Genomic DNA, 24,875 nt, shown 5'->3' with positions numbered 1-24,875 from the left:
AGAGAGAGAGAGAGACTAATATCATCTAAACTTAATTACCAATGTCCCGACCATCCAACTCCATCAATGGGTCGTATGTACGAGATGACGAGAGAGTATGTAATAAACTAGTGATCTCTCATTTTATGATTTTCTTCTTTTCGGTTATGAGGAGTACATAGATATAGTTTATGTATAATTTAAGAAGGTTCCTAAGTAGCTTTCCTGTATGATCATATAATTCCCAAAGTGGGACAGACTAGAATACATGGTATCACGTGCCGGTCCCTCTCCACTTGTTCTTATAATAATGATATTATTTGTTCCCTAAAACCAAATCTATTGTCATCATCCCCAATCAATTTGTAATTTCTTTCATTACAATTAATGCCTTTCATTGTACTACCGATCTCTCTTAGTTGCATGCAGCCTGTTTTCATTGTCAAACACACAATTTTTTGTCTCTAAAATCATTGAATTTTTGTAATTCATTAACATGGGGGATGTAGATGTGTGGTATATAATCTTAATCTTTGTAGGACATTTTACTATAAGAGGACAAACCTTACAGCAGATATATATATAAAGATATCTATCTCTACCTCAAAAATTATTGGTCCAACCCAATACGGTGCAGCCACCACTGTTTTCCAAGGGTTAACTTCCAAATTGGCTCCAACCCCACAACTACGAATGAGTTGACACTGTTTTATCTAAGATAATGTTTGATTACCTACTTGTTTAATCCTAGATCCTCGCCCAAAATATTTTGATTTCCTTCTTTTGGCTTTTAAAGTAAGTGGTCTAGCTATGATTTGCTAACTTCATTTTGTCTTTCATTTAATTCCTCTATAAAAGTGTTGTCACATCAATATTTAAAAAAAAAAGAGAGAGAGAATAATTTCAATTAAGGCTAGTGTCATCCAATCATGCTAATAAAAAGTTTGACGCATAAATTTCACCTCAATTTCTTAGATGGGTTTTATTTTTTCCAGCATGTTATTGATTTTTTATCCATTACTAATGGAAATAGATGAAGATAATACATAGTGAATTGACATAATAAAATTTCCCATTTAAACCCCTCCTTTTTGGTACTTAAAAGAAAGGTGTGGGGAGGGGTAAATGGATGAAGGAAGGGGCATTGTAAAGTGATGGGGAATGGAGGATGGAGTCGCAAATTGAGGCGTAGTTGAATCCACGAGACAAGGGATTAAAATGATAGCTCAACCTCAGCCATCAGCTACAGTAATGAAATTTGCTTTGGTGGAATATATCAGGAGATGAGAAGTTGGAGAGACGTGTTGTGTTGGATGGTGGGGGCATTTTTTTGGGGGAATTTGATTTGATATAAAAAAGAGGTCCAATGACACCAATTCTCATTCCCCTCACCTTAAACTTTTGGGCTTTGGTTTTTCGACAGAGTACTCACTGTCCTCTCTCTCTCTCACACACACACATACACAACAAATACCATTCCTTTTGGCTATCTTTTCTCACACCTTCAACAACAACAACAAAGTATCTCATTGAAGCAAAATCATAGTGGTTTGAAGGCTTTCCTATCATGGAAAATCAACAACTCCACCTCCATCATCATCACCTTGAGTACCAGCAACAACAACAACGTCAACCCAATTCCATGAAGTCAAGATTCAGACGTGTCTGTGTCTTTTGTGGTAGCAGTCCAGGCAAGAATCCTAGCTACCAGCATGCTGCTATTCAGCTTGGCCAACAACTGGTACAATAACACACTATAACCTCCATACCTTACCTTATCCTTTTCATAAACAAACAGAGACACCAAAAGCCTTGTTCCTTTTCATTTGTCTTTTAATCATCATCATCTCTTCCTAGGTTCGAGCAGTATGTCTGAATCAAATTGGCATTCAAGCAATTTATCCCAATTATTTTAAGTCTAGTCTGCCTAATGAATAATATCATATTCAGACAATGACCAATACTTGCTTCAAAAGCTTCTTCTTTTTTTTTTTGTAAAGGACGTATCAATTCAAGAGTTTTACCAGTTTGAGCAAAGAAAAGATTATATTGATAACCCGAAGTTCAAAGCTATCCTTTGTTTGCTCTGTTTTGGTTTGATTAAAACTTGGAGCTTGAATTGAATAAATTCAAAGTCTAAAACTTGAAAAGGCTGAAACGAATAAAATAGTGTGTGATGTAATATGGAAATGGAGTAGTTTCAGGAATAAGTTTAAATTAGACACGTAAAGTTTAATAATAAAATAAAACTTGCAGGTTGAAAGGAACATTGACTTGGTTTATGGAGGAGGAAGCATTGGCTTGATGGGGTTGGTCTCTCAAGCTGTCTTTGATGGTGGTCGCCACGTGTTGGGGTAACCCATGCCTCTCTCTCTCTCTTTCATTATATCTGGTCTGGTCCTCTCCAAGTAATCTCTAACTTTCTAACCCTTTGCTTCCAATTCCTTGTAGGGTAATTCCCAAGACTCTCATGCCAAGAGAGGTAAATAATAATAAGCATAATTTCAGATTCATGAGAAAACTGCCATTGCATGAAACTTAGATAACTTTCTCCTCCAAAAAGTTTTGTATTCAACTCCCATATGAGGATAATTTAAGATTCAAACAACTCCACATTCTACCTCACTGAACTAGGGCCCCATTTGTTTATTAGCAGATAAATAATAAAAAATTGAATTATTTAATCTTAAAAACTGAAATGTGGGGTTAAAAAATTGCAGATCACAGGCGAGACAGTAGGAGAAGTAAGAGCTGTGTCAGGAATGCACCAACGTAAAGCTGAAATGGCTCGCCAAGCTGACGCCTTTATTGCCTTGCCAGGTTCGTTTTTCTTTACTGCTGTAATTAACTATTATTTTAACTTACAATATCCTAGGTTACTGTAGGAAATAACTGTCAACCAACTTTTCTTTACTAATAATTGAGATGATGAAATTTCAACACACAGGTGGTTATGGAACCTTGGAAGAACTCCTGGAAGTGATCACTTGGGCTCAGCTAGGAATCCATGACAAACCTGTAATCTACTTTCTTTTTCTCCAACTTATTCAATTTTTGGGTTTGAACACAATTATTAGAGAGGTTCACATGCAAAAAACGTGGATATATAATAATAAGCCCAAATTGTAATTTTTGGGTGAAAATTACAGGTGGGACTGTTGAATGTTGATGGGTATTACAACTCGCTTTTATCATTCATAGACAATGCGGTGGATGAAGGTTTCATAGCCCCAGCTGCCCGTGACATAATTGTCTCTGCCCAAACTGCCCAAGAACTCATGTGCAAGCTCGAGGTATACTTACTTTTTCATCTCTCCACCTGCAACACTGTTGATCAACAGCCTCAGCCCTCCATTAACCCTCTTTCTTTTTCTTCTGACGTACACCAGGAGCATGAACCTAAACATTCAGGGGTGGCCTCCAAGCTCAGCTGGGAAATGGAGCAACAATTGGGTTTCACTTCTAAATCTGACATCGCTCGTTGACCCCACCACCACCATTCACACATGATCAACAATTTTATGACCGTAGATTCTTATTACAACAACAACAACAGCCACCTTGTAGATGCAAGCACCACGTAAAACCCCACAGTTCTCTTTTATTCAGCTGTGGATCATGCTGTGAATTTCCTTTTTTTGTATTGTTGGTTTGATTTAATTAGAATATTCTGACCAGGACAAACAGTGTGAGTGACTTTATTACCTTCCCAAGTCGGTTATTGCTAATTGTGAATATTTTATTGTGGCTTTACTTTGTTGAAGTGATGGGTTGTTACAAATTGCTTTCAAACAAAAAGAGATTGATAGGGATAGGGATATTGGACAAGGAAACAGGGCAGAAGCTGCAGATTAATCAACACTGCAATATCTCCTGCATTTGGAGATTCTCTCTTCCTTTCCTTTATTATCTTTACTTGTGTTGATTCTACTTTTTTGAATCATCAATCCATACCACACCATCTAAAACAATCCATTTCCCCAAACTAAATCATTGCCCCTCATCCCATCATCATGAGTTATTTTCAATTCTTTACTGATAAATTCTGATCTAGAATTGAGATAACTTTCATATTAACAAACCAAAAAACAGTATTTGCTTTAAACCCTATCTTTTAAGAAAGAAGACGACACAGTCTATATTGTTTATAGGATAATAAAAAAACTGCTCTTATAAAACGATTATCACCCTCTAAATATGGATCCAATCTCAAAATGGGACTTTCATCGCGTGTAAGGCTTAGCTTAGCAATATTAAATCATCTAAATATAATTTGTTTATGCAAATTTTTCTAAATTTCAATTAGTATTCAACATTCTCCTTTCTCCATTATTTAATAAATTACTTAATGAATTAGAACATTTTTAAAAATAAAATATTAACAATTATAATAAAATAATTCATAATATTAAATAATATAATTATACTATCAAATTTAATTTTAAAATTTATAGCAAATATTAATAATATTTCATCTTAACAATAATCTTTTTTTAATAATTTTAAAATTTGTAAAAGGTAAGTATTTGATAGCAGCTGTGACTATTTCCTTTGCTCTGAGAATTCTCTCCGGAAATGTAAACGGCTCACCAAAAAGCAAAGGTTAACAATCCTTAAATCCTCTTCCCAGTCTGCTCCCAAATGCAACTCTAAGAATCAAGTCGACAACAACAAACATATGCCAATTATTTTCTGTTATAGTTGATACCAGTCACCAATCACTCTTTTCTTTTATCTTAATTTAGCAATGTGTAGCTATCACGCGATGTGGATCAAAATTTGTGACAAATGCATACAAAACGTCCGACAGAGGTCAGCGGATTAAATAGAGCTCATTTGATCCACTTGAACTGGCCCGATCCGTAGAACATGTGGAGAAATTTATCTGCTTGAAGCCTTAGTTGTCTAGTGAAACACTTAATAAAACTAGAATTACCATGATTAATATTTTGTAACCTTAGAGGATCTTGAAAAATCCCTTCAAGAATCTCAATTTTTAGATTATCTTTGATCTCAGCCGCTTACGTATTTAAACTAGACCGTTGGATTATTGAGAACTCAATTATAAATAGAGTTATTTCTATTTTTTTTTTCTATTCGCTTTTTGCTTCTTCGTTTTCTTATGACTTTTCTGTTCATTTTTTGCTTTTCATTTGTGAATTTGTTTTCACTTCATTTTAATTTTTTAAAAATTTTCATTCGGAATTTTAATCTTTCAATAGTAATTAAGTAGAATTAAGTAGATTTAAAGCTAAATTTTTAGCTATGACCGCACAATTTGTGAAACTTAAATTTTAAGCTCGTGATATAGCAAATACTTGGATTCCTATTAACCACATGGTACTTGCATGGAAGTTAGTATCCAAATATTGCGTGCCTGAAATATTAATGATAGATTGGTAAGAGTGGCGTGCAAATAGCCAAGACGCTAGGCACAATAATTATTCATCATAGATTGTTTTTAATGAGTAAATAGGGGGGTTTTGACCAAAAAAAGAAAAGGGGGGGGGGGTTGAAACTTGAAAGGATAGATCAGAGGGTACATTGGGTGATTTTCGACAAAGGTACAAGACACCTGTGCTTGACCGTACTGCTAGGACCGGGGACAAACTGCTCTGTTGGCTAAAGGGTGAGTACGAAAGTTATGGTGCTGGAGACTGATGACAGAGGGAGTGGGACTTTCTTTATCAAATTTTGGGCGACGCGTAGCTTTTGATGGTTGTCGGTAGATAAGACTGAAAGCCCTTAGGACCCCCTGCGGTGGTGACTGATGAATGGCCTTTTCACGTGGGCCATTTCCATACCATACTTGGACTCCCAATCGCATTGTTCTGCCACTGTCTCACCTCTTTTGCCTTGCAACATTCCAGCTTTGGGTAAACATAAAACATGTCGAAAATCAATTTGTTTTGTAACTTTGAAAAATATGTGAATGCTTATCCCAAGCCCTTGGATCATATATCTATGATGGCCTGAATTAGAGCATACATGATATCTCTGCTCTGGATTTTGGATTAATAGTAACAATTTAAGTATCTCATCTTCACTTCTGCTACATAATTGAAACATGGAGGGAATTTAATTCTCACATAATCACCAGTTGGACAAAAAAAAAAAAGAAAAGAAACGATGCGGGCATGCCTCAAAGATACGACAAAAACTTGGTGCAGGCGACCCGCATCTGAGTTCACCTGTGTAGAACAAAATACTTAAAGAACAAGTTTTATAGGGAAACGTGGTATTGATACAACTGCATATAGGTACAAAAGTGTAATCAGTTACAGGCTATGGCTACTTTTACTTTTAGGTGAAGGATTTAACTGCAGATGAGGTAGTGACCAAACTTGAGAGAAGGCCAACAATGAGGGCACTGTTATATGTGGTCGGCTCGGCTTGCTTTGAGTTGTTCCGGGAATCGATGTATGTTTCATTAAGGAAAGGCCCACCCACAAGGCCTCCAACAGCCACATTAGGATTCGGTTCAGTTGAATCAAGCCACTTGAAGCCGTCGGTGCAACCAGTAGTCGCATCAGCTGGAATTGAAGCTCCTCTATGATGCACATATTGTGGGTACTTATCCCCATACCCCACAAGAAAGCTCATTTTCAAAGGGTTTTTGCCCAATACATAATCAGCCTGGAAGCAAAAATTATTATAGTATGATTATTTAAGTGAAATATGAATCAATACTTTTCGAGGAAAATTTCAAATCTTCAGCTGCCTCTTTTATGCAACACGTTTATCCTACAACATAAATGGCGTACCTGTGATTTGGCCAACTTTCTAAGATCCGACGGTTTGAATGAATGGTCACCACAGGTTATTTTTGCAGTCTGTGATGTAAGCATGTAATCACTGTAAAGAGCAGCTAAAAATGCAGAGGCAACAGGGTGCTGCAGAGCATTCCATTCACTGATCCATACAAGACCACCTGCACCAGAAAGTCTGACCGGTGAGCAAAAAGTGATCCCAAGGTTCGAAACGAGTTCAGTTCATATGCAGCTTTAGTGATCTGAGAGGCATGTGTAATCCCCTTAAAGAATAGCTGGAGTAAGCAAATAAACATCTGGAAGCAATATTTTCAGTCCAAATTAGGGTATGAAATTGGCAATCTAGACATACCCTGGTATCCAATCTCAAGCCAATCAACTTGGTAAAACTAGTATTAATCGTTTTACTTGATAAGGAACTTTCCCTTAACCCATTTCTTTTTGTTGAATCAAAGATCTACATATCACATGTATGAACCTAATTTACTTAGCTTTAAAGAAGAATTACCATCTGTTCTGCTGGATGTGGCTGAGGGAGACTTTGGCAAAAGACCACACATAACACCTTCAGCAGAGCTCCTATAGTTTCTGAGGCCAGAGTTCCCAGAGACTCCTTTGGCACCAAACAAGCTTAACCTGGAAAGCAAGACCTGCATAGATGTATCACCAAACAAGTTAATTCTAACTACTTTCTCAAAAGGCTCACAAAATGTGCGCAACTTTCAAGAACTCGGGGTTTCTTATATTATCACAATGCTTGAAGCATGTCTGTCTGTAAAATGAAGGTAAAAGAAAAAACAAGAGAGGATAGCATCTTTCTTCAAAATTTTGCTAAAAGGGAATCTTACCTGGGTTCCTGCATTTTTATTATCCCAGCTAAACCAGGTTGGACTTCCCCATGAAGCAAACTGTTTCCCATTTTCACCAGTCGCATAGTCAAGGTACGATCGATCACCTGTTGCATGATAGAGCCAGCTTGCTGCCCATAACAGCTCATCTCCATACCCTGTTGAATTGTAATATGTAGCAACTTCTGGGATGTTCTCACTATAAGAAGCTGGATATTTGTCCGCGAAATTAAAAAGTTGCTTGGCATGCTTAAGAAGTGTGCTTGAGTATGCCGAGTTAGATGTCTTAAACACCAGAGATGCTGAAGCCATAGCAGCAGCAGTCTCAGCTGCAACCTCTGTCCCTGGAACAGTTATGTTCACCTGTGTGAGAGGCCTCTTCTCTTTCATGTTTTCAGGCCTTTCCCAACATTTATGATCTAAGTCGGGATCACCCACCTGCCATAATGTTGGAAGAGAAAAAAACGTTAGATGTAAGTATACTTCATCAGCTTTTTTATTAAAGGATTGTGCAATTAGATTCCAAATCAAGTACGGTTTGCAATACAACCATGGAAATGGCATGAGGTTTCTCACTCGGTGAAACGAGACTATGAACAAAAGTATGCTCATTATAACATACAATCCAGTCATATTTTCAATGCAATCCATCACAACAACATGAGAAACAACAAGCTATAAGGTAGAGAGACTAAGAAGCAGATGCTAAAATAAATATCCCAGATACTCCTGATCTAAAACCTTTGGTTGAAGCCCTAAGCGATTTGGATACTTCATAATATAAATTTCTAAGGCAAAACCAACAAACTTAAATGCAGTGGTGCATGCAATGACTCGTGTACAAATGACATACGCATAATCCAAAAGAGTCGGTTACAGTTAAAGACAGAAAATAACCTGAATATAGAGAACGTTGTCTTTAGGATGAGCATTTATAAGGAAATCAGTAATCCACTTGAGAGATTGTTGAGCAGGTTCCAGTTGATTCACTGCCGCCATCTGATCTCCATACTCGAGGATAGCCCATGATAACACAGTAGCAGTAAATGCCATTGGAAAACCAAATTTCATGTGATCTCCAGCATCATACATCCCCTTGGAAAGATCCAAGTTCGCTTCATTTCCATCCTTAAGTCCCGAATCTCCTCTCCATGATATCTTATTATTCACTAACTTACCAGCTGCAACAACCACCCCATCTCAGATATAATTATATACCAAATTAAAGCAGTAGCAAATTGCTAATACTATAATGAAATTAAGTAACTAAATATTGTTGCTACTTTAAATCAGGGTCCATAGGTTAACGGGTATCCTTAAAAAGAAGCAAATTTCAACCCAAGAGAGTAGGAAACAGAGTAAAGTGAAAGAAGGTACATTTTTGAATGTCAAAGAATTGCATTGCGATTTTGAGAGCATCGGCATACTTCTTGTCAATGGCGCCTGGAGGACCTGGAACGGGAGATGGCTTATTATCATTGGCGTGATCGATTTTCTGCTTCACTGCATAAACAATGGCTCCCACAACCAGAGCCAATATTACTATCGCCAGTAACCACCCCAAACACCCTCCTGACTTTGATTCTTTCCCCATTCTAATTTTGTCACTTGAAAACCCCCACACCAAAACACACACAGAGACTCCGAACCTAAGATCTATAGATCAAAACAAGCGCATTGAACGATGGATGTGTTAAAAGAGAAATGCAGGGTTCAAAATGCTAGCGGCTGGATCTGGTTCCAAAGCAGCAAAAGAAGTGTTCTCATCGGACAGTCGTAAAAAAAAAATTTAATTGGTAACTACTTGCAAGGACAGAGGTCACCGACACTAGGAATATATTTTCAAGCGAGATACCAATATGAGTAAAGATAATTATTTTTACTTTTATTGCCCGCTACCAGCTGTTTACTTTATGTGTGGATTACGAATATGCCCCCTTTAGTTTGGTTGGAGATAGATCTCATTGCCTCCGAACCATGTGTGGTGAAATGGCTTAATTCCACAATAGACAACTGGCTTACAAGAATTGACGGTTGATCTTCGTTTTGTTTCTGCTCTGATTGTTATTTGGTGGGTAAGTATGTAGTGGGTTAAGCGGCTCCTTTCACTAGTGTTTCCGCCATGCATTGGTCTTATTCATTATATTGTAGATGAAGTGTCCATGTCATGTCTGGGCCTCTGGGATAGACATCTCATGGGCCGAAGATCCTTTCCCCTCTCTATTGTCTTTGTCTTTATGTCTTTTTTCACGACGACTTCAAATTTAATTTTTATTAAAATCCATTTGCCATTTGGAAGTCAGCAGCTTTTCATCCCTTCTATAATTACTGAAATTAATATCTATAAGTTTGCAAGTTATTAAATTTCCAACTGCTTACTTAAAAAAATGTCACTAATTGCTTACGATTTTGCTGCTATTGGGGACAGAAATCATGGAAATGTTCTTTCTTTGGACAAAACAGCTTCTTTTAACTAATACCAAATGGAACCTAATTTAACTTAGGAAAGGGAACCTTCTATACTTATTGTTGGGGTTTCGTGAAGTCATATATTGACACTTTAGTCTTAAAAGATACATTGTATTGGCTTTTCTTATATTAAGTTTACGACGTCCAACCCATTAAAAAACTCTTCTTGCTTTCTAGTTGGAACCCATTCGGCCCATTTTCTTTTCATGCTTCCGCTATGGGCTTAAGGAGGGCTGCTTCACAGCTTAAGGTACATAATAATAATATTCACATTTTGATTTGCTTTTTCTTGGCATCAATCTTACTGGTTTTTTATCTTTCGTTCTTTTTCATAACGTAAAAGTTTGTGATGCGGTTTTCTTTTCAGGATGAAGCGGAAAAGAAAAACTGAAAACGAATCAAAGCTACTTATTGTCATAAATTTAACAAAAATAAAACACCATTTTCTTTCTCTAGTAGCAATTAAATAATCTTTAATTCAGGATCTCTTTTCATCGCCACTGTCACGTGCTTAATGCTTTCACCTAACACATGCAACCTAATTCAATTTTGTGCGGGAATAGAGTCCATCTTAATCAGCTTTGGGGTAAATTTGTTTAAATTAATCTACTGACTCAAAGCTACATAAAAGATAAAGCTGCGTGGTTTAAAGGAGACCGATGCAGCAGGCAGAGAATTCTTGCCAAAGGGACTTTCCATCCCTAATCCTAAAACCTTTTTAGTTCTCTTTCACCAACTCCCAAACAACTAAGCACTAAAAAATTCAAACAAATGGGTACCACAAAAGGCATCAAATAACGGTACTTGAAGACTCTGGAGAACTTTTAAATCAATTGGCCCCAATACCCCATGATATGCAGTTGTTTGAAAAATAATAATGAAGCAACGAATGAAATAGAAACTAGAAAACAGAGAAATTTACATCAATGTCAACAACGATACGCCTACCAATTCAAGTGCTAGTTCAGTAAACTAAAAAGAAAAGGAATTAATACCATCATTTTAACGGGTTCCTGAACGGCTTTTCCTCAATCTACCACGTGTGACTCGAATGCTTTCTTCCATGAGAGTCTCTTTTGGGGGAGGGTTTGTGACTTCATTCCGTGGAGAAGGCAACACCGGTTCAATTTGCATTGCTTCTGCTTCGGTATCTGCAGGCTGACTGGTACTTTCAGATGCAGGATCTGGTTTTTGGCTATTTGAGGATGCTGATGGGGTAGCTGATTTAGCCACCTGTGAAGCCACCTTTGAAGGTCCCACCTCTTCAGCTACTTCCTTTGGGTTTTGACTTGAAAATGTGCTTGATGTCGGGGAAGGCGGTTCTTCAGCCTCAGGATGTGCTGCTTGTGCTTTACTAGATGATTGGCAGATTGGCACACCAGAGGGTTGGCGAGCCCTATCAACTTGTGCCTGAGAATTCTGAAGTTATGGAGAAAAGAAAAACTTCAAGATGATAGGCTCGTGTATGGCAACAGACAAATCAGAACAAAAAAAAAAGATTAATCAATTGCTAAAGACATTCAATTAATATAAAAACATTACATCTGTACAGAGTTTTGGATGCATTATAGTGAGAGGCCATTTTCTAACTCCAGGGCAACCATTTTCACATAGCATCCAATTTCTGGTTTCATCAAATTAAGTTTGTAGCAAAAAGAACTCATATGTAGGTGAAGGCAGCACAAACTACAATTGGTTATAATCTGGTAATTACCTTAGCATGGTGAGGTCTTGGGGTTGACTGTGAAGCAACATATTGCAGGATCTCAAAAATTCTTGTCTGGCCGTAGCTAGCAACTCTTTGCCAGTAAAGAACTGCCATATCACCAGCTCTAGTCCTTAGTTCCAACAAGTTACGGTCAATTTCATTTTCATGCTTTGCAACATATGGTCTAAAGAAGGAGTCATACACATAAGAAGTTCCCTGACAAAAGTGAAAACACGGGCAATTAAAGCAAACATCAACATGTAGATGGACAAGTAAATGTTCCTTGCTTCTTTAAAACTGATACACCTACCCTTGTTTTCGGGTACCACAAGTAAATAAAGAAAGCCAACTTAGCTTCACTGTACATTGGAACCCTAAAAAAGAGAGCACAGAAAAGAGCAAAGTGAGAAACAGAAAAACACACAAAAAATTCCTCGTGCTAATTCTCTGTTTTATGATTCCATACCATGAAACAAAAGCATCACCAATTCTCTCACTAACCGTCAAAACAGCCACCAATATCCTGAAACCAGAAAAGAAAAGGGTGGAAATAAAAGAAATTACATAAAATTAGCAATATCTGAAATGAAATGAATAACAAATGAATAACTACCAGTACTGGCACCAAAAGCGCAGTTCCTCAACGTCAGGCTTATTCATTTCAACAGTTTTATAACATTCATATGCTGGAAAAGCATAGGCAAAAACCGTCCTGCCAAATCAAAACTGAAAGATTAATTTCAAGTAAAGTAACAAATTAAAACTAAAATGAGAAACAGAAACAGTTGTAAGGTAAAACATACACGAGTCCTCTGGTAAGAAAGGATCCAATCATTTTGTCTATTCCCTGGTGAAAGATAATACTCCCAGGGTTAAAAGCCAGTAACAAAATCAAGATTATCAATCCCAGAAAACAAGAACAGTCAATACATATGCTAATTAAAGCAAAAGATTCCTCAAAAGATTAACAATCCACTTCCTCACTGTCCATGAAACATTAGGAAAGTGATGATTTCTAATGGAAAATGTAACTTTGAGTTCGAAAGTAAAGAAAATTAGTAATAGTTTGTAGCATCTCCAAATCTCTTCAAAAGAAAACCTAGAAAGAGATTGTTACCTAAGTTTCTCCTCCTCTTTATTTATTTCCTTGATGAAATACAAAAGAAGAGGAATTCCATCAGTTCTCTCAATCCAAATATGTTATAATCCTAGTCAAACAAGGCCTAATCAGGTTGGAACTTAAAATTTTCTTGGCCCCATAAATCGACCGAGTAAAAGGTATACCAAAGGGTCTAAAATTTTGTCCTATTCACGACTTAATGGCAGAGATCCCCTTAAGAGCTTATGGAAAGACTCAGTTGAGCTAAAATTTTCAGATACCGGAACTGAAAACAACATAAAACCTGCTTAGATGTCAATTTATCATCTTTTTTTTCCCTTACTAACCAAACAAAGGAGTACGAGTAACGTAACGTTACAAGTTCAGAAACCAGAATGATTTAGCTAATCAAACCCCAAACCTTCCTTATTACGCAAGTCACAACAAGCAACATACTAAGAATTAAAAACACTAATTAGATCCCAAAAGTATAGGACACCGTACGGAACTATTTCAAGTATTCAAAATTGAAGCAACATAATCGCACCGAGAAGCAGTGAAAACGAAGAAATCATCGAGAAAAACGCAAACACCGTTGAGTTCAAAAAATAAATAAATAACAAAATTGAAGAAAATCATATACAGGAAATACAGGAAAAATTTAAAAACATGTTCAAGAACCAAAAAAGATCCTTAGATAATATCGTTATCAACATTCAACAATGTAATGTCAGATAAATCTCGACTGCGATGTGCGGAATCAATCACCGAAAAAGAAGGTGGAAACGGCAGAGTGATTGGTACCTTTGAAAGATTATTTTCAGTAAGATAAAGCAAACAAGAACGCAACACTATTAAACTCAGAAATGATAGTTAAAACCAGAGTTCCAAAGCGATGCACTTGAGGAGGAAATAATAAAAGAGTACTTTCGGAGAAGATCGCCGGGAAACAGGAAAATCGGCGCCGCCAAAATACGACGGCTAACCGTTATGAAGTCGGCGGTAGCAGTGAGACAAGAGTGAAAAAGACTTTTGAGGAAAAATAATAAAAAATATTGAAGAGAGAGTCAGAGAGAGAGAGAGATAGCATTACAGTCTTTTCATTCTTATCGTTAGTTTTCAAATCCCCATTACGTCCGGCTTTGTTTTTAAACTTTGTTGCCTATTATACCCTTTAGAGAAAAGCAAAACTCTTTCTAATTTCCAAGGGCGGAATACACTAACATTTTGAAGAGGATAAGGATTAATAAGGAAAATAAAATCAAATAGAAAGAAGAAGAATCTGTAGCCGACTAAACTAATGGTTTAAAGTAAGTGATCATTATGGATAACGATCAAAGATTTATTACTAACACTAATTATGTTTATGCTTCTGCGACACTTCAGCCTACAAATAGCTAATCAGAAACAGATGAAGGAGGTTGTTAGCTTTGGAAGTGGGTGAGGCTTCGAAGAATTTTGGGTTGCCAAATTAGCAAGCCCCGTTACCAGCCTCCGACTGGGCCTCCAAAGTCAAAAGGATTTCCGAAATTTAAAAGTATATTTGTTTTGGGTAAATTTCATAGAAAGTCCCTATACTATATGTTTTTATTTTTTATTATAATTTAAACATTTCTTTTTCTTGTTCATTAATTTCATCACTTAATTAAATTTGATTCTTATTTTTTCTAAATATACAATGACATGACATATAAACATCAACTTTTTTTTAGTAATTAGATAAATATTATACTTTTCATGCAAAAAAATTTATCTGACCAAAGTGTGTATGTCATATCTTTCAAATTATTTGATGAGAAAAGAGACTAGAACTAATTAATTATAGTACATAAACTAAATCTACCAAGGGACCTTTTATAGAATTTGACATTTGTTTTTATTTGTATTTTGCGTTCAGTCCCCAAAATACTTTTCAAGGGACTTAGCCCTTCAACTTTTCATATTTAGAAATGCAAGTCCTAATTGTGAACACAGTTAAAACTTTTTTGCTAAAGTTAAGTTTATTACAACAATTTTTTTGGTATATGGTTACTTAAGTAATTTTTTACAAAAAAAAAAAATATCATGGCGGCAAATTGAACAGAAGAATTTGAGGGCGTTAACAATTAGACCTAAATTTTAAAATATGAAAAATAGAGAGATTAAATTCCAAATATACAAAGAGCACAGGGACTTAGAGGATTCTTTAACCTTTTCTAATGACGTTTCCTCTGTTTTTAGTTGCTTTCATATAAAGAAGAGAAGCCACCCTTCAGCAGTTCAGCTGATTCTCGACTCTGACGAGCTCTCTCCCTTGGGAGAAGGGGCAACCAGATCCAAACTGGTTGAGGAAGATGAACTGTGGTCACCGTTAACCAAATGAATGTACATACGTGCAGTTGTAGCCCAATGCAAAAGGACGATTCCACTATCTGCAAACTTACATAAATATACACGTGCCTGTGAACATTGGTAACCCTACAGCTAGAACATCTCATCTATCAATCTGTACTATGTAACTACTGTTTGACCAAACTAGCTCCCTAAGATTAAACAATTGCAGTCAAGATCCTAGCACTTACAAAGTAGCCAAAGATTCACCCTTTACCTTAGACACAAGTCATTGCTGGTTTCTCACACTTCTCTTGCAACCATGTTAGCCTAATCTTGCCACCTTCTAAAGAGATAAAGGTTTTCCTTAGGGTGGGGTCTTCGAAGAGGTCAAGAGATGCAAAATAGAGCCACTCTTCAGTGTCTTCTATCTCATCCAATGCTTTAATGCAATTAGTTATGCTAAATTTCTCATCACTTCGTTTTGTGGCAATTGTACTCCTTGACCTCCAAGCCGCAACCATATCTAACAAGGCTCCAGCCATAGTCTCAGAGATTTCTTCATCCTTTCTGCTCTGATCTAAACAAGATTGTGCCTCAGATGGTCGTCTTCTTTTTCTCTCTGCAATACTCTTAGTCAACTTTTCAGACAATGAACCGCTTTGGGTTAACCTTGAGGTGGGTGGATTATCATCTGGGCATGAAATTAAGACACTGGTATCATTTCCAACAGTTTTTTCTAGTCCCTCAAAGTGACTTGATTGGGCATACTTCCCATCAGCAGATGAATCAGTAAATATTGTACATAGTTGCTCATATATGGGGCAGTCCTTGATTTTGATTGGCTCAGGCCTAGGCTGTGCCTGTAAAGTATAAACACAATCTCTCAGGAACATACAGTAAAAGTGTCAGAAACAAACATTCATTACATTGAGAGGAAATTTACCCCAATTTCTTCCCACAGGTCAAACCCGATGCAACAAGAGTCCTCCATGGATGCAAAGTCATTTTGATCATAAGCTGACTTGAGGTTATAGAACCGTATTCTCAGAACATCCAGGTGCTTTCTCAACTGATTGTTATTGAAGTTAAGATCTGTTTGCTTGTTGAATTCATCACGTATGATATTCCACGTTTTCTTGTCAAAAACATTGTTTGGCCTGCTTCCCAATTTAATTTGCTTCACTACCAAGTCTGCAAATATCCTATCAAGGGACGCAGTCCACCTTGTTCTTGAGCGCTCCTGTTTCGGCTGACCGGCTTCATGATCCATCTACAACTACCACACTGATAATGCCATAAAGTTTCAATTCATTGCCAGTGCTTGGCTGGTGGCCAGAAACAATCTCCATACTTACCGATTCACATTGATGAACAAAATGGTGGTTCGCTAGTCATTGAGAAATTTTAAGCAAAAAATAATACTACCTAAAATTTATGTACCCTTTTAGAAAGAAATATGTTAATATTCTTGTAAATGTTAAACAATGGGGGGGGGGGGGGGATCATATATTAATAGCGAGCCTAAAAGCACTACAATTTATCATGTATATATAATTGCAAGTCCCCTCAAAAGCCAAAAAAACAAAAAAAAAATGAGAAAATTATAAATAAAATGCATCTGATTTTCAGCTAATATCACCTGGCAAATAGGAAACAAATAAGCAGTTTAAAACCTATTGGAACAAGGATAATCTTCAGTTACTGCCACTCTGCCACCTTTCTTTTACAACTTACAGTCAAGTTAATCTACATCACGACCTTCTAACAACTTTGGATGATGTTTCTAACACTAAAATCACGAAGAATACCAATGGGGAAAAAAGGAATAGAGAGATATTGGAAATGATGAACAAACTGTGATTAACTTAGATTATAGAACAACCATTTGTAAAACTAAATATCAAGTCAAACCCGTACAAATTTTACTCATCAATACTTGTTCACTAGTAAGTCGTTAGTTTTGAGATCAGTTACAAACCCAAAACCCAAATTGATTTATCAATAACTTCAATCATAAAATTGAAAAGAAAAGCGATGTACAAGAAGCTCTGTAATATTACCTGACAAACTCAATTCACTGAATCTGGCTGTTACCGGTTCTTCGCAAAACCTGAAATGAAGAATGAGAAGAAGAAAACCCAGAAGACTTTTTTTTTTTTTTCTGAAAGAAAGACGATTCAGTAATCGTTCGCTTTGTTTGCTTATTGGGCTCTTCCAAGTTCCAAAGGGCTTCGTTTCTCTGACTCATTTCAACAAATATTTCAAGCCCATTACAACTCTAATTATGATTTTCTTGGGATGAACTACAAATTTAGTAGTATATGCTTGTGTAAATTCAAGATTTCCTCACTCAACTTTAAAAATTACTATATTAGTAATATCAATTTATGTTAACATCTGTGAATTCAAGAACCGTACGAATATGAATAAAGAGTAGATATCAAGCAGATATTAAGGGTCTTTTATGAAACTCTTTTAATGATTGTTGATCAGATACGGTTAGACAAACATATTCGATTGTCTAATCCTGCTGCTACTGTTATTTCTTAATCGATGGTTCTGATGTAATGTCAACACACAATAGGAGTTAAGAGTGTAAATATAAATAACCAATTTTATAATTTACCTTTTCTTTTGATATTTTAAATAAAAACTGTAATACTAGAAGATTAAATCAAATTGTCAACACGACAATCTTACTTCAAGTATGACATTAAAAGATGCATGAGCTTAGTATGATGTTTGAGCTGCTTCAGATTAAATTAAATAAAAAAAATAGCTCACTGAAATTAAGCAGTTAATAAAATTCCATTTGGAATAAATAGTTTACATTTAACATTTGCCACAATAGCATAAATAATGGTTTGTTAGAAATCGAAACCTAAGTAGCAACACCAAAGAAAACCATATAAAATAATGATCCAAGTTATACACATGATAAATTTGGTTTTAGGCGACCATTTTGGGTTACTAATACACAATAATTTTCCTTAATTAAAATTTAGGAACTAGGATTGACTTGTATTAGAATACGCCCGAGTACCACTTAGGATGTAGCCGCCTGATCCACTCATCTGCATGCAGGGATGGGTTCTTGATGGAAGTACCTGCATGATAATCATGTTATTCTCATAAATAAAGCATTACATATTCTACAAGTTTATAAAGAGGAATAAGAAGAAAACCTGATATTCCCGTAACCAAGGTTCTGAAAGTTGCAACCCAATTGCCATTTTCTCAAGTTGTAGATTGTTCATGCATGTTGCAAGAGGCTGTATTTAGACATATAGTTTGATCGAGTTAGTTTTCTAGGGGAATGATTGGTTCCACATTTTTAACAACAGAAATACAAAAGATCGTTCAAAACTACCAACTCAATTATTAGTTTTATAGAACAAATAGAAGTCTAAACTTGGTTCCTTCCAAAATTTAGAGCAGTAACAAGGGATGAAACCGAACCTGCAGATACTGGTGATAGATTGCAAAAGGAGCTGAGTATGTTAGAAGGGGCAGCAAATCCTTAACTAAGCTCCAGGCATCCTGCTCCGGTGCAGCAATAATTAGGCTACACACACACATTGGATTTTAGGATTATGGATATATATATATATATATGGTTCTAATATTAATACAGCAATTGTTGAACTTCTGCAGATTACCTGGAGAAACCATTTTCTTTCCATGATTGAATTGCTTCTTTTGGTGCTTTTTCCCCAGCTTTTGGGGTTTTGCAAGTTTTGCCTGTGGTAGAAAGTTCATTCTCAGGAACAAGATCCGAAACACCATTCTTGGATGAAAGATGAACCTCTTCGGTGCTAACTGATAAGGATATTTTCTCCTATAAATAAAGCATCACAATACATTCAGGGTGATTCAGAAAAAAAGACTAAACTTAATCACAGGGGAGCATGACTAACATCAGATTGACTCTCCATAGTACAGACATCTTCATGTTGGCTGACTTGCTCACTGGTTTCATTTTGGACTGCACAAAGGTCATTAACTGAACACCGCAAAACTCTGAAACAAATAAGAAGAAAGAGTAAATATTGCATGGCATGATTCAAGAACATAACTCTGTATTTATACCTGAACTCCATGTAATCCTCCTTGGAAATGAGATTACAGTGCCCAGCTTTTACATGAGTTTGTAATATGATATTTCATGTTAAGTTAGGAAACTCAAAAAATAGCAGCATACCTCTTGCAAATTTCATTATTGAAGTTGAACATCCTTATTATCTCCATAGGATAGGGTGTCCCCCCAAGATAAGTATTGCACACACTACCTGTACCTGTTCACAAAAAGGTATTGTGAGACAATGGTTCCAACATTACTCTTCCATAGATACTTGAGAACATTTAAAATATTTAAAATACCACTATATTTTATTAGAAATGTTACACTGGCCGTATTCATTATAGGTCTTGTTGTTTCAGTTACAATATTAAATAACTCTTAAAAACATGTATCATACCTCCTAAACGCTCTGCCACAGCACCAGTAACAAGTCCACCAACCATATCCAGGACAAGGACATCCGAGTTTGCAGTAACATTAGCCATTGATAGCAACAAAGATAAAGCATCCACTCGTAAAAATCTGAATCATAGGAAAGGAGATTACAAATTATTTCTAATCTATGTCTGCAGAAATAAATGATCAAAAACACAGTTAACACAATATGATGATTACCCGATTCGAGCTGGATATTTCTTAAAGTATGCCTCACATATACTGAAACAATAGTAGTAGCAAAACACAAGTCAGCAAGCAGAGAGATAAAAACCATTTAAAAACCACATCCCGAAAAAGCAGCTCAGATATAGAATCATTGACATACCTTCTAGAAAATGGTCGTCTAAGAAGCACTCTGGGCGCATATTTCTTTTGCTTCTTAAGCCTATATTTTTCCTACAGATACAAACACAAAAACACTTATGTTACCCTTTCATTCTTTTTCTCCTCTTGCTCTTTTATTTGTGTACCAAACCAGCTTATATTCGAGATTGTGAACCATAAATAAATGTCAGACTATTAAGTGTGAAATTAACTAACTTGTGAGAACTGTGTTTTCTTATCGAAAGTTGCACTGTTAGCAATGAGGGCCTCAACAATTTCATTCCCCGTTGCCCCCTGTCTGCATCATAAGAGAAAAAAGCAACCAATGAAAAATAGTGTACACAAAAAAGGCTATAAATAACCACAAAAAACACAAAGTCTAGCACCTCCGCATTGCATCTATATCATCACCGGTGAGGCTTTGAGCTTGATTATTATCAATTATTGCTCGGTTGTCACGGGATTCTTCTTGTAATTGACAACCTCCTTCATCTTGAACATTATTCTCTGCAAAAATACACCAAAAGAGTATCATGTAGAATGAACTTGAAATCAATTAAGCCACAAAAAATAAGCTTTCAAGGGAAAAAATTAAACCTTCGGTGGGTGGAATAAAGCGGGAAAGGTAAGGCTTTTCCTTTCCGCTTTCAACTTGAAACAGAGACCCAAAGGGACATCCAATCAATGGCTGCAAAGAGAATGTCTTATTCCCAATTTTCAAGGTCCTGAAACAGTTTTAAACGGCATAAAAATTAAAATTTGATAACCAGTAGAGCGAACTGTCAGGAGAAATAGGAGCTTACGAGCCGGCAGAGAGACGAGCGAAAAGAAGACGATCGCCGTCGTTAATGTCGAGCAAGACGCTGCAACCTTCCCAGGTTACTCTAGGATTTACAGTTGGACCCGATTCAGGTTTATTTTCGGACATGTTAGATCCTTTATTGAACAATATATTTGCTCTTATTCCGCAGAGTGTTAAAAAAAATTGCACTTTACGAACCAGAATCTGAAACAACTTGAGTTCACTTAAAAGCATAAAATCTTAACGTCTAGGGTTTAAGATTAAAAAGTTTAAACCGCCACAACAGAGCAACGAGGAATGTTTTGTTTATCTTGGATCTGAATCCTTGGGCTTAGCCCAAACCGTAAAACAAAAGGAATGTTCAAACCGAGCCCATTTTAACTGTCCCTTGCGTTTGATGATTTTATAACATCCAATTGGATTGGGTTAACAGTTAAATACCGAACACACTTTTTAATTATTTCAGCTTCCAAACGACAGATAAAACATGAGATCAGCTGTGAAGTCAGCTTCTTGTTCCCACTCTATGAAAAACACAGTAGTGAGAGGATATCTCCGTAAAACATCACGACAACCGCAATCCTTGTAACTTTAGTTTTTGTTTTAGGTTTTTTATCTATCTCCAAATGTGAGAGGGGAACATGGTCGGCCAACTCATATGAGCCAATTAACCCCCACAAGTTGCACATGGGTTTTTGTGCTAGATTTACTAACCCTCTTGCATTGTTATAGCTTCAGCATCTTAGCCATTAATTTTTTTTTTTAAATCTCTGTAGCTTGCACATGTAATTTAATATTGGGAGTTTCTTTTTTTCTTACAAAATTGGGATATTTTTCATTAATTTTTAAGATACAACAGTGTAGAACATACGTATAAACTTCTCATTACTACCCAATATAATAATAATAATAATTAAGATATTGTTCTAAATCTCATATCTGGTAAGTAATTTGTGGTCACATAATAAATGAAATATAGAACTAAAACTTAGATGTTATATATTTACTTTAAAAAGTATATTAACTACTTTTGCATTGAAAAAAAAGAAATATATAAGTTGAATTGTATTTTAGATATTAAAATTAATATATATTCAACTTACTTATAAACTATAATGTAGTAATGTTTCAGCTGTACTTGCAAAGAATCATTTTTTTATTAATAACTTTCATGTGAGATTTATTAGTTGGTTTATGTTTGTTTGTTTGTTTGAAATCAAAGGTTCCCACGATAATATCCGATGAAATACTGTAGCTTTGTTTGGTTGCACACACCATTTTCTTGTGGATGACAATGGATGGTTTCTTTTCACACTACCTCCAGGATTTGTCTAACTAAGAAGCCTAAATGGATACCAAGTTCTTGGTTATTTTCAGTTTTATATCTTTTGTTAAAAAAAAATTCTCTAGTTATTCTCAATTTTGATATTAAGTAAATTGAGTCCTCTCAAAAAAAATGGAGTAATTTAGTCACTGCCAAATTTAAAACTAAGCATATAAAGACAATTAATGACAACATTAACTTTTTCCACCCAATTATCCTACTTTTTGGAATCAAGATCAATTTGACAGAATACGTAAACGTTGAGAGCTAAATTTATAATTATGCCAACCAAAAGTAGGATAATTTGATGGAAATTTCTAACACCATTATTAATTGTCACTAGTTGCTCACTTTCGATATTGTTAGGGGCTAAATTGCTTCGGTTTTTTAGAGGGACCAAATTTGCTCAATATCACAATTAAGAATAACTAGAGAGGTCTTTTTACCTAATTTTTTTAATTTTAAAATTTCATCATTTACCCAAATGGTAACCGTTACATTTGATAATTTAAGGGTAAACTAGATAGTTGGCCACCCAACTTTTAGAGTGCTTTCATTAATCACTAAACATTAAATTTCTAACGATGGTTAATGGTACACGCCACATCATTTTTACACTTTCATTTTGGTCACCCGACAAATATCTTTTTTAAGTATTAATTGAGGTAAAAAAATATAAGATTAAAGTAAAAAAGCAGTAGAAACTAAAATGTCAAATTGTCAAATTTGTTGATACCATTGTCAAAATTCTATTTTTTAATATTGAATTTTAAATTTCAAACATCAAAACAAATTAAATAATTTGTTGAAATTTTTATGATCCCTTAATAATGTCAACCAATTTGTTACTGCTATAATATTGAAACTAATTAATTAAATCTCCTTCTAATTTCTAATTTAAAAAGTGAGTTATTTGAGTTTATTTTAATTTGAAAACATAAAATAAAATTTAAAATACTAGAAGGAGATTAAATTATTTAAATTAATTAAGTTTAGTATTATAGTAACAAAACATTTGACACAATCAAGGATAAAATTTTCAACAATTTATTTAATTGATTTTGTGTTTTGAAATTTCAAATTTAAATATTGCAAAAAAAAATTAGAACTTCCGGCAAGGAAGTAAACAAGTACAATTTGACAAATTTTTAACACATTATTTTAGTGTATACCTTTTTTTACCCCAACCAATATTTAGAAAATATATTTTGTTAGTGACCAAAATGACAGCGATGTAGAAGTTAGGTGACTAAATAAAAGTGTAAACATGATGTGGCGTGTAGAGTTAACCGCTGTTACAGATTTAACCATTGGGTGACGAAAATGAAAACGCCTTAAAGTTATGTGACAAAATTGTAAGGATTTCATTTTGAATGACCAAAATGAAAGCGTCCTAAAAATTGGATGACTAATTAAATAGTTTACCCTTAATTTAAATTAGGCTTAAACTATAAAATGATACGTAAACTATATCATTTTTCCAAAGTTGGCACATAGACATTTTTATCACAATTAGTACCTAAACTATATTCTTCTATAAATTATCTAAAAAATTAATAGGTTAAATTAAAATTAGATTAAATTAAATTAAAGAATATAATTAATTAAAATTAATCAACTTGTAGTAATTTGGTAAGTTACAAACAAAATTCATAACTTACCCTTAATACTCATTATTAGAAGAATATAATTAATTAAATTTCCGAACGTAGAATAATTAAATTTAATTAAATTAGAGCACATAAACAAAACTTATGCGCAAAAGGTATTACATTTTCGGGGAAAAAGAGCTCGTACATGACTACTCTTGCTGAGCCCTACATTGCCACTACTGCATACTGAACTTAGTCATCACTCATTACGAGGTACCGAAAGCAAGTAGGGTTCAACACCAAAAGAACAAATAAGCTTACACCAGAACTCATCAGTTCCACGATCAACATTCTTCGTGAGTGAGTCAACTGGTGAGCCCTACTGCCTGGTTGTGAAGCATATGTGTTGACGCCTGGGGCTACCTAGTGATGGCAAGTTATATAACCTAGCCCATCCATCTTGGATTCGTTGAAAATGGGATAGAGATAGACATTTGTAGTCATCACCAGCTCAAGCCTTTTTAGGTGGATATTACATGGAGCAGGTTGTTTATATTTTTTTGTGCACCGCAAGGGAAGGGACATGTCAAATTGGCAATTTAGCCAAGAGACATTGGGAAGATGCAAATTTGGCGCAGAGAGTTTCCTATTCTTTCTGTGTGTCGTATATGATGTTCTCTTTAGTTCATGCACTTTTTTCTTTTGCTAATTTTTAGAATCTCTGGATCCCACTTTCAATATTAATAATATTATTTATTATCATACACTAAATAACCTCATTATTCACCTTCCATTTCTCCCTTAATATTTTAACACAGTCCGGGCTATTAACCTCACCATTTAATCCAAAATTATCGTTAAAAGGAAAAACGAGAACAAAGAAAACTTATGTGCTTGTTAAAAGAATACTACCATGAAAATGGCTGGATCATTGACTCAAGCAGTGGTTAGCCGTTTGATGAAATGAAACTAGTTTTTGCATTCACGTCGGGATTTATATTAAGTGGTCCAAAACTACGAAAGTAGGGGAGGGAGTTAAATCATAAAGTGAAGAAACGTAAATGCAATAAATAAGCTGAGACCCCACTCCCACCATCCTCACTGTCCCTCCTTCGACTTTAGTCCGTA

At 35.4% G+C, this 24,875-nt stretch overlaps 5 protein-coding genes across 5 annotated transcripts; 1 reads left to right on the top strand and 4 right to left on the bottom strand.

Annotated features, from left to right (window-relative positions):
* Positions 1-1,352: 1,352 nt before the first annotated feature.
* Positions 1,353-3,742, top strand: LOC105768943 (cytokinin riboside 5'-monophosphate phosphoribohydrolase LOG3). Its single transcript, XM_012589240.2, has 7 exons — positions 1,353-1,720; positions 2,236-2,333; positions 2,431-2,461; positions 2,700-2,799; positions 2,927-2,997; positions 3,129-3,272; positions 3,369-3,742. Exons 1-7 carry the CDS (start codon positions 1,547-1,549, stop codon positions 3,462-3,464), a joined length of 714 nt encoding a protein of 237 aa, XP_012444694.1. The 5' UTR covers positions 1,353-1,546; the 3' UTR covers positions 3,465-3,742.
* A 2,443-nt stretch (positions 3,743-6,185) lies between these two features.
* On the bottom strand, positions 6,186-9,460 carry LOC105769385 (endoglucanase 10). The gene is made up of 6 exons (XM_012589988.2): positions 8,975-9,460; positions 8,495-8,778; positions 7,598-8,035; positions 7,258-7,399; positions 6,744-6,910; positions 6,186-6,615 (listed from the first exon to the last, which is right to left on the bottom strand). Exons 1-6 carry the CDS (start codon positions 9,189-9,191, stop codon positions 6,283-6,285), a joined length of 1,581 nt encoding a protein of 526 aa, XP_012445442.1. The 5' UTR covers positions 9,192-9,460; the 3' UTR covers positions 6,186-6,282.
* Positions 9,461-10,944: 1,484 nt separating this feature from the next.
* LOC105769973 (putative HVA22-like protein g) lies at positions 10,945-13,957 on the bottom strand. Its single transcript, XM_012590964.2, has 7 exons — positions 13,678-13,957; positions 12,578-12,621; positions 12,388-12,486; positions 12,241-12,297; positions 12,085-12,148; positions 11,781-11,990; positions 10,945-11,485 (listed from the first exon to the last, which is right to left on the bottom strand). The coding sequence occupies exons 2-7, from the start codon at positions 12,607-12,609 to the stop codon at positions 11,069-11,071; spliced, it is 879 nt and encodes a 292-aa protein (XP_012446418.1). The 5' UTR covers positions 12,610-12,621; positions 13,678-13,957; the 3' UTR covers positions 10,945-11,068.
* Positions 13,958-15,251: 1,294 nt separating this feature from the next.
* LOC105769890 (L10-interacting MYB domain-containing protein) lies at positions 15,252-17,388 on the bottom strand. The gene is made up of 3 exons (XM_012590842.2): positions 17,247-17,388; positions 16,130-16,470; positions 15,252-16,046 (listed from the first exon to the last, which is right to left on the bottom strand). The coding sequence occupies exons 2-3, from the start codon at positions 16,454-16,456 to the stop codon at positions 15,462-15,464; spliced, it is 912 nt and encodes a 303-aa protein (XP_012446296.1). The 5' UTR covers positions 16,457-16,470; positions 17,247-17,388; the 3' UTR covers positions 15,252-15,461.
* A 587-nt stretch (positions 17,389-17,975) lies between these two features.
* LOC105770772 (uncharacterized) lies at positions 17,976-21,077 on the bottom strand. Its single transcript, XM_012592109.2, has 13 exons — positions 20,833-21,077; positions 20,627-20,754; positions 20,416-20,536; positions 20,246-20,327; positions 20,031-20,101; positions 19,883-19,924; positions 19,665-19,789; positions 19,388-19,481; positions 19,104-19,206; positions 18,846-19,024; positions 18,646-18,751; positions 18,372-18,458; positions 17,976-18,293 (listed from the first exon to the last, which is right to left on the bottom strand). The coding sequence occupies exons 1-13, from the start codon at positions 21,063-21,065 to the stop codon at positions 18,195-18,197; spliced, it is 1,470 nt and encodes a 489-aa protein (XP_012447563.1). The 5' UTR covers positions 21,066-21,077; the 3' UTR covers positions 17,976-18,194.
* Positions 21,078-24,875: the final 3,798 nt, after the last annotated feature.

Source organism: Gossypium raimondii, chromosome 5, assembly GCF_025698545.1.
Source record: "Gossypium raimondii isolate GPD5lz chromosome 5, ASM2569854v1, whole genome shotgun sequence".
Lineage (NCBI taxonomy): Eukaryota > Viridiplantae > Streptophyta > Magnoliopsida > Malvales > Malvaceae > Gossypium > Gossypium raimondii.
This window is presented reverse-complemented; position numbering and strand designations above follow the sequence as displayed.